Genomic DNA, 9194 nt, shown 5'->3' with positions numbered 1-9194 from the left:
CACAGTAGCACATACATATTCTAGCATGCATGAAGTAGAGGTAGGAACACCCAAAGTAAAAGTTACTGAGGCTAGCCTGAGGTACATGAGAAGAACTTATGGCATTTAGGGTAAGAGCACTTGCCTAGCATATTCTAAGCCTTGCTCTACCAAATCAGCACCACAAAACCTAAAATTCTTCATGTTCATGTACCTATCTTACCTACAAAATAATTATTCTAGTCACTAAGATATGTGAACAACAACACCACACACACACAAACACGCACACACACATACACACAAACACGCACACACCCACCAAACCAGAATAGTGTTAAGCATACCCATTTCTCTTCAATTTATGCTAAATGAAAACTAGCAAAGTATGCTGGAAAATGTTGGGTAGCACAGTGAGCCCTGTGGTTTTCTCCAGTAAGGGCTGCTCTCTCCACCCCTTTGTCTAGGAGGAGCGTATCAGCAAAGTCTTGCTTCATCAGACTCAGCCTTCTTGATCCTCCAGTTGCCAAGCTTTCAAATGCAAATTATGACTGTCTTCCCACTATACAATCTGTATGCCCTTTAATCTAGCTAACCCCTCCATTTTAAAATCCGATAACTATTAAGGTAAACATTTAGATGGCATTGGCCCATAATATTATAGACTACTTATAGCTTACACACTTTTAATTCCAAATCCCAGATAAGTCATAACTGTAGAACAAAGACCCTGCCTCAAAAAAATATAGATAGATAGATAGACAGACAGACAGACAGACAGATAGATAAGCAGGTAATTCTCAGGTTGGAACTTCAGAATTGTTTTTCTTCCTATGTATTATTGTGCAAAGTCATCTTTAGAGCACTAACAATCTCTTGCCAAAACCTACTCCGGACTGGAAGGAAGGCTTCTGGTTAATAGCAGGTGATAACTGAGCAATGGGAGCTGGCTGGTGATAGACAGTGACTGTTGCACCATTAAAAGTTGGACTTGTCCCTGTGGCAGCCTTCACCACTCCATTGGTGATTATTTCTTTGATTCGGTTTACAGCTCCTAGGGAAAAATTACACAGACCGTAAGATACCACACAAGGGATCTGTCACTAGAGTAGTTACATTGTATACTACTGTATAAAGTAACCATACCAAAGAAGGAATTGACTAATGCCCAATGTACCCTTATATAAACCTCAATTCAATTTCTACATTTCACAAACATGCAATGCCCGTCTCCATAAAGTTCATAAGCATTAGTTAATCAAGGACAGAAAGTGATGATGTCAGTTTTGTATTTTGCTTTGCAAGAAGTCACACAAGCCAAAAGTTACTTACTGTCTACTAATTCCCGTGTCTGTCCCTGAACATGAAGATACAATGGACGGTCTCTGTAAAAAGAAATATGAAAGATTAATCCCAGAGCTGGGGAGATAAGACTAGTTGGTAAAAGACCTGAATTTGATTCCCTAAAGCCCATTTGTAAAAATCCAGGTATGCAATCCTAGTACTGAGGAAGTAGAGAAAGGAGAATTCCCTGAGCTCACTGCTCAGCCAACTTGGCCTACTTAATGAGTCCAAGGCCCATAGAGAACCTGCCTTTAAAAATGTCTACTGGAACCAGGCACGGTACTACACACACTTAAATCCCAGAGCTCAGGGGCCAAAGGCAGAAGGATCTCAACTTTGTGACCAACCTGGTCTACATACTATCTTCTACAACAGCCAGAACTATGTAGTGAGACCATGTAGCTAAAAAGAAGAAGGGGGGGGGGGGGGGGCTGGGGATGGAGAGATGGTGGTTACAAGTAATTCCTACTCTTGCAGAGAACTTCATTCTGGTTCTCAGCTCCTATATATAACAAAAACGAAGGCAAAACACTCATGAAGGAAAATAAGTGCATTTAAAAGCAAAGAAAAAGCTCCAGAGGAACAAGAGCGAGGCTGTCCCAGGCTTCCCACCCATCTGAACACACATGCACACACAAAGGCTGTTCTCCAAGCCGGGTGGTGAGGGTCATGGTGCACACCTTTAATCCCAGCAGACATAAGAAGGATCTCTGCGTTCGAGGACAGCCTCGTCTAAGGCTACAAAGATAAATCCTCTCTCGAAAACAAGCAAAAAACAAAAAGGCTGATTCCTAACTGGTTAAAACCTAGAGTTAAATGGATCATGAGTTCTATTTTGCAAAAATTAACAGAAGCCATCAGTTAATTTCTAAAAACAGACTGAGGAACTACTAGGTAAAGCACTCGCCTAGCATGGTTGAGGCCCTAGCATGGTTCAATCCCCAGCACTGCATAACCTGGGTATAACCACAGGTACCTGTAGTGTGAAGGAGAGGCAGGAGGATCAAAGTTCATGGTCATCAAAGACAGGCTAAGATATGAGATCCTTATCAAACTCGTGGATATAAAACAAAAAAGTGGCCCGGCCGGGCGATGTGAAAGCAAGTGAGCCTGAATTCAAATTCCCAGCACCCACAAAAAGTGCTGGGCAATGCCAGGCTTGGTGGCTCACGCCTTTAATCCCAGCATTTGGGAGGCAGAGGCAGGCGGATTTCTGAGTTCAAAGCCAGCCTGGTCTACAAAAGTGAGTTCCAGGACAGCCAGGGGTATACAGAGAAACCCTGTCTCAAAAAACCAAAAAAAAAAAACAAAAACAAAAACAAAACAAAAAACAAAAAAAACTGGGCATTGAGTACCTGTGCTATGATTCCAGGTTGGGAAATAGAGACAGGCAGAGAGAGATACTACCTAAAAATATAAGTTAAAGAAAGATACTCTAGGGCTGGAGAGATGGCTCAGCAGTTAAGAACACTGACTGCTCTTCCAGAGGTCCTGAGTTCAATTCCTAACAACCATATGGTGGCTCACAACCATCTGTGATGGAATCCGATGCTGCCTTCTGGTATGTCTGAGATAGCAACGGTGTACTCATATACACAAAATAAATAAAACTTTAAAAAAAAAAAAAGGCCTGTGCACATAAACACACCTACACACATAAAAGAAGAAAGTAGGGAGCTAGTAATATGACTCAGAGCCACAAAATCCCGTCACACAAACATGATGAACTAAATGTGAACACCATGAAAGCTAAGCCCCGGAGGGGTGCCTGGTGTAGATCCTGGGGGTTCACAGGCCAGCCAGTCTAATCAGAATGGCGCCTTGGAGGTTCCATGAGAACATGTATCTCAAAAAGATAGGTAACAGAAAACACCCAATGTCAACTTGTGGTCTCCTTACATCCGAGAACTAACACACATTCTCCTTCCCCTCTCCCTTTCTTTCCAGCACTTTTGAAATGGATCCTGAAAAGGAGTCCAAAGTCAGCTTTGTATCAAGTTGGAGGACGGTCAGAGTTTCAAAGAGACCCTGTCTTAAAACTGACAGTATAAAGAGATCTTATATACTAATTAATAAAAGGGAAACTTAAAACTGAGATTAACTAGGTAACCATAGCCTATAACTGTAACAGAGTCAAGAAAGAAATGTGAAAGGTCTGGGAATTTAGCTCAGTGGTTTGAGCCTATGGTCAGTATGTAGACCACTAGGTTCAGTTTCCAATGGGAGATGGGAGTAGTTTTTTGTTGTTGTTGTTTTGGTTTTTTCCCAAGACAGGGTTTCTCTGTATAGCCCTGGCTGTCCTAGAACTCACTTTGTAGACCAGGCTGGCCTCGAACTCAGAAATCCACCTGCCTCTGCCTCCCGAGTGCTGGGATTAAAGGCGTGGGCTACCACGCCCGGCAAAGAGTAGGTCTTAAAACACAGTACAACCCTTTTGTGGGTCTCACTAAATAGCACTGACTGGCCTGGACCTCACTACACAGACAAGGCTTCATAGAGAAATTTACCTGCTTCTGTCTCGCACGCATAAGGTGTTTACTACCATGACTAAGACTTAAAGACTATTTCTATAGGAAAGAGGCAGGTATGTGTGGCTGTGTGTGTGATTCTGTTCCTATGTACAAGATACAATGAAAGCCAGTGGTTATGCCTCAAAAAAATGTGTGTATAAGCCTTTTCCATTCACATATGTCTGTAGGCCATATGCACACTTGGGCCCATGAACACCTATACTGGAGTTACAGACAGTTGTAAATCATAATGTGGCACTAGGCATTAAAATCAGGTCATCTTCAAGAGCAGCAAGGACTCTTAACCACTGACCCATCTCTAGACTAGAATGACCACTCTTTGGTTTTATGTTTTGTTTTGTTTTGTTTCTTGAGGCAAAGTCTCTCACTGAAACCTGAACCTTAACAATTCAGCTACTCGCTGGGCAGTGGTGGCTCACGCCTTTAATCCCAGCACTTGGGAAGCAGAGACAGGCGAATTTCTGAGTTGGAGGCCAGCCTGGTTTACAGAGTGAGTTCCAGGACATCCAGGTCTACACAGAGAAACCCTGTCTTGAAAAAGGGGGAAAAAAATGTTTAAGTATTAAACATATTATGAACTTTCATAGTTTTTATCATTAAAAAAATGAAATGAACTCTAACAGCGCTCCTCTTCAAGCTAGTAACCAAACACTCCTAGCACAGGTTACCTAAGAAAAGCAAACAGGACATGGCCTCCTGTCCGTCCCCAAACCACACGATACACACCCAGGTCCCACTTTGGCCTTCTCCTCAGTCGTCATGAACCGTCCCCGAGTTGACACGGCAGCCCCACTAAGCCGACTGATCTAAAAGAAGACACGACATTTTATTAAAAGGTAAACAAGACTAAGGCACAAATACATTTAACTATGAAATTTAAAAATCTAAAACACAATGTGGTGTAAGATATTTCAAGGGAAGACTACTTCCCCCGTTCATTTCACCAAGTACAAACTGACTCTATCGGGAATTTTGATGGTATCAAACCGAGAGAGGGAAGTCATCCACATCTGTTTCGTTACTCTCCTCTGCAGTTAGACCCAACCCCACGCAGGAATCCCTGTGGGCAGAAGCATCTTTCTGACCTGTCTTCCCACCCTCCCCAAAGTGCCCTGATTCCCACACACCTCATCTTGTGTCTGTCCTCGAGTCAGCAGGTTCCTGCATGTCAGAGGCACGTCATTGATTTCTACTTCAGCCACCACCAGGTCATCTTTGCTTTTATTGCTAGTTAGGCTTTTGCCAGGGGCCTGAAGCTACAAAATAGAAAAAACAATTTAAAAGTCTTTATAATAATTTTAGTTGTCTGATTCAGTTATCTCAAGTGCCACCTACTTTCCATTTTTTCTTTGCCTACCAACAAAATGTTTTTAGCTGGACTTTCTTCACAAATGGTATAAAAAAAGGAATAAAACTTCACTTAAATGGCATCAGAGGACTGGCAAGTTCAGTCAGTAAAGGCACTTGCCATGCACAATCTATCAGCCAAAGTTCAGTCAAGAAACAAACAAAAAACCCCAAATGACCAAAACCAACATAAAGTAGAGAAGAGACTCCATAGTAGTCCTACGGCACCCGTGTACATACGTACATACATACATACATGATATGCAGAGACATGCACACACACTTTTAAAAAATATTTTTAAGAAATGTCAAGGAGTTGCTAGAGACAGTCAGCCAGGTACGGTGGGACACACCTTTAATGGAAGCACTTGGGAGATAAGAGGCAGGTGGATCTCTGAGGCTAGCCTGGCCTACAAAGAGTTTATGGACAGCTATGGATATACAGAAAAAACGGGGGTAGGGGAAACCCCCTCACTGCTCTTCCAGAGGACCTAGGTTTAGTTCCCAGTACCTACATGGTAGCTCACAATCATCTGTGACCTTCAGTTTCAGGGAATCACTAGACAGATACATGGTGAACACATATACATGTAGGCAAAAGCCCATAGACATAATAACACTACATGATAGAGACTTAAGTCTAAAAGTTCCCATTAGTTTTAATTCTAGTACTGGGGAGGCAGAAGCATAGGAGGCACACTGTGGAGGAAGGAAGTATGAAAGGCAGAGAAAAGAGGGTCTCTGTAAATTCAAGGTCAGCCTGGTAGCCTTCCAGGGCAGAGAGAGCACTTTGTGGATAGACTGCCTCAAAACAAAAACAAAACAACAATAAGCAGTATGCTCCAGCCACCTAATAAAATGTTATAGTATTATACAAACTACAGACAAGAAGATAAATTGAAGGTCAGAGTTCTGATGCTTCTTCACAGATCACTTTGTTGACTACTTATGGAGTAAAATTGTAAAAAGAAGACAACAACCCATGCACCTCATTCAAGCACTAGCAGGCTGTATTTATGCAACTTTTTCTGTTTTTCTTTTTTTAAAGATTTATTTTATGTGAGTACACTGTAGCTGTCTTCAGACACACCAGAAGAGGGCGTCAGATCTCATTACAGATGGTTGTGAGTCACCATGTGGTTGCTGGGAATTGAACTCAGGACCTCTGGAAGAGCAGTCACTGCTCTTAACCGCTGAGCCATCTCTCCAGCACCTCAACTTTTTACAAACTTAACATTTTGTTACACTTTATGGCAAAGCAAAGCTTCAGTTTAAAGATTTAATTACACTGTGAATAGACGAAAATATCCAAATAACATTCTCAACTTGCCTGAGAACAATCAAAATACAACTTATCTCTCCACTTTTAGCTCATATTTAACTGTATTTAGTCATTAAAATATATATTTTAGATCTAATGAGAGATAACTTTTCTTGCTGCTGGTTTTTTCATCTCCTTTCTGGAGACAGGGAGAAATCCTCCTGCCTCTGCCTCCTGAACACTGGGATTAAAGGCGTGCGCAACCACTGCCGAGCTACAAGACATTTTTTAAAAATATTTTGGCTCTTGAGTGATCTCCACACAGCATGATGATGTGAGTTTGAATTTCCAAAAAGCACACATCAGGCATCTGTCATATCAATGCCCCAACAGCATGATGGAAGGCAGTGATGAGGAATCCCTGGCCTAATATAAACACAGAGGCAAACAGAGACCCAGACTCAAACAAGGTGGAAGGTGCAGACTGATACTAAGGCTATCCTCCGACCTCCCACATTCATCACAGCTATGTCATTTCCTGATGACAAACACTGTGTGTGTGTCATACCAACACACTCACTGAGGGTCAACAAGATGCTCAGAGCATAAAGGTACTTACTGCCAAGCAAGACAGCCTTAGTTCAATCCCTGAATCCCTCACATAGTCAAGCCCCAAATCTTATAACACTTGAGAGACATATATACAAATGAGTATTTTTAAAACACTGACTTGATATACCAGAACTTCATGGATCAAAAACATATTGCTTCAAATATCCATTAAAAAAAAAAACTGAGTTAAGTTTCTAAACACAAAAACTAGTCCATAAAAGTAACAAGACCAGCCAGGTGGTGGATGGGCATGCCTTATCCTAACACTTGGCAGGGTCCTATGTAGATGGCAGAGACCGATATCTCCCCATTAGTTCGAGGCTAGACCATGGTTCCAGGACAGCCAAGACTACGTGGACTTGTCTCGAAAAACAAAACAAGGGAACTACACCAATTAAAACTGCCTGACCTCAGGATGCAATGATGTGGCACAGCACTTGGGGGGTCAGAGGCAAGAGGTTATCTCTGCAAGCAGGCCAGCCTGGTCTAAGTATACAGAGTCCCTGCCTGAAACAAACCAAAAAAAAACAAAACCCATTGCCTTGCAGGAACAATTTAACTAAATACTCCCAAACGTGATCTTCACTCTAACCGTCTTCATCTTCATTAAGCCCAATGATTACGCAACTGAAAGGTGAAGAGAGGGGAGGAAAAAGAAAATCCCGAAGCGCAGAGCGTCTAGCGCTCGCAATACCTTCTCGGCCGCATTCTGAGATGGTTTCAGCTTCCCTTTGGCCATGAGCATAGCATTGATCTTGGCAGCCACGGCAGCGGCGGCATCCAAGGCTCCTGAAGGAGCGGCGGTGGTGGCGCCCCCGGGGCTCGCCCCGCTGCCAGCGACTTCTCCACCTGGGGCCGCTGGCGGCAGGAAGAGAAGCGGAGCTGGCGCTGGCTGATCCCATTTGCTGCGGCGCCTACAGGTAGGTAAAGGGAAATCCTGAGGCCCACGGCCTTCCTTTGTGTAGTCTCCCTTCGAACTCTCCATCCCGCGTCGCCTGCCATGGTCCCGAGACGTGCCCGAGATTCCTATCTAAAGCCCAGTCCCACTCCCCATATTCCGATCCCCTTACGAAACATTTCCTTTCCAGTCACTTCCATCCGGAGACTCGGCTCGGCCGAGAACGCTCTGCGTTCGCCTTCTCCTTGGCTCGCCCTTCTAAAACGCTCCGAGTTCCCTCCCTTCCCTCCCGCACCGCGGAAGGCCTCTTTCCGGGCGCCCGAGGCCCGCTCAACATTCTCTCCAGAACCCCGGCCTCGGCATCCGGACGCGTCCGACTAGATGGCCCGTCAGGCTCACACGCAGCCTCGCCGGCCTCCCTGCCCCGGGCCCGTGCTCGCTGCCCCCCGCCTGGCCCGCGAAGCCCTTACCCGCCAGCGGCAGGATGTGTCGCGCTCCCTGCGGACATGGCGGCCTGCTCCAGTCAACCACCCGCCAACTACCCACCACCGCCCTCCCGCCACTTCCGCCCAACGCGCTGACGCACGGCCTCTTCCGGCCGTGAGGTAGGGCGGGTCCGGTGAGGACTCTTGATTCCGATTGGACCCTCGGTGATTTAAAGCGTCTGGCGTCTCGGTGACGGGAGTGCCTGCCTGTCGACTCTCCGGCTTGCTCTCTTGCCCTTAATAAAAATGGTTGTTGGGTCTGGTTTAAAAGCGAGTTGCGGGCTAGGAGAATCCATTTTTATTGTGGGCAAGCGAGTCTCCTGGAAGACAAGTCTGAAAATGAAGCCGACTTTCTCCGCGTTCTCTTTGCTCACGTGGAGTCCCAGCCTGTAGAGGAGGAGAACTCTGCCGGCGACTTCAGCGCACTTCTCCATTCAGCTTATGAAAAAAGGAAATGATTCTTTCCAAAAGTCATTTGCACAACTTCCTTTTCTTTCTTTCTCTTTTCTTTTTGTTTTGTTTTGGGTTCCCCCTACCCCTTAGGGATAGGAAGCTCCAGTCAGCCCGCTGCATGGGGGGGCTGTTCTGGTGGCCTTGAGCAAAAACATTGGTTTTGGCAAAATCGTAAGCACTTGGACAACTTGTTATAAGACAAGTAAAGTTGGAGAAAAACTGCTCAGCGAGGTGGAGCTTTTTAAAAAAACCGAAGCTAGAGCCTGAGAGATAGCCCTGCAGAC

At 44.7% G+C, this 9194-nt stretch overlaps 1 protein-coding gene and 1 non-coding gene across 3 annotated transcripts in view; both read right to left on the bottom strand.

Annotated features, from left to right (window-relative positions):
• Khdc4 (KH domain containing 4, pre-mRNA splicing factor) overlaps nucleotides 1-8549 on the bottom strand; it is a 27755-nt gene extending 19206 nt beyond the window's left edge. For both annotated transcript variants that reach the window (XR_003836195.1, XM_021158249.2), the window contains exons 1-6: nucleotides 8443-8549; nucleotides 7769-7988; nucleotides 4982-5110; nucleotides 4581-4660; nucleotides 1312-1364; nucleotides 870-1033 (exon numbers count right to left, since the gene is read on the bottom strand). Coding sequence is in view for 1 of the 2 variants with exons in the window: in XM_021158249.2 (XP_021013908.1) it covers nucleotides 870-1033; nucleotides 1312-1364; nucleotides 4581-4660; nucleotides 4982-5110; nucleotides 7769-7988; nucleotides 8443-8480 (684 nt within the window). In the remaining variant the exon portion in view is untranslated. The remainder of the gene's footprint in view (nucleotides 1-869; nucleotides 1034-1311; nucleotides 1365-4580; nucleotides 4661-4981; nucleotides 5111-7768; nucleotides 7989-8442) is intronic.
• On the bottom strand, nucleotides 376-503 carry LOC115030725. Its single transcript, XR_003836322.1, has one exon.
• Nucleotides 8550-9194: the final 645 nt, after the last annotated feature.

This window comes from Mus caroli, chromosome 3 (genome assembly GCF_900094665.2).
Source record: "Mus caroli chromosome 3, CAROLI_EIJ_v1.1, whole genome shotgun sequence".
Taxonomy (NCBI): domain Eukaryota; kingdom Metazoa; phylum Chordata; class Mammalia; order Rodentia; family Muridae; genus Mus; species Mus caroli.
The sequence above is the reverse complement of the archived record's forward strand: the minus strand, read 5'-3'. Positions and strand labels throughout refer to the sequence as shown.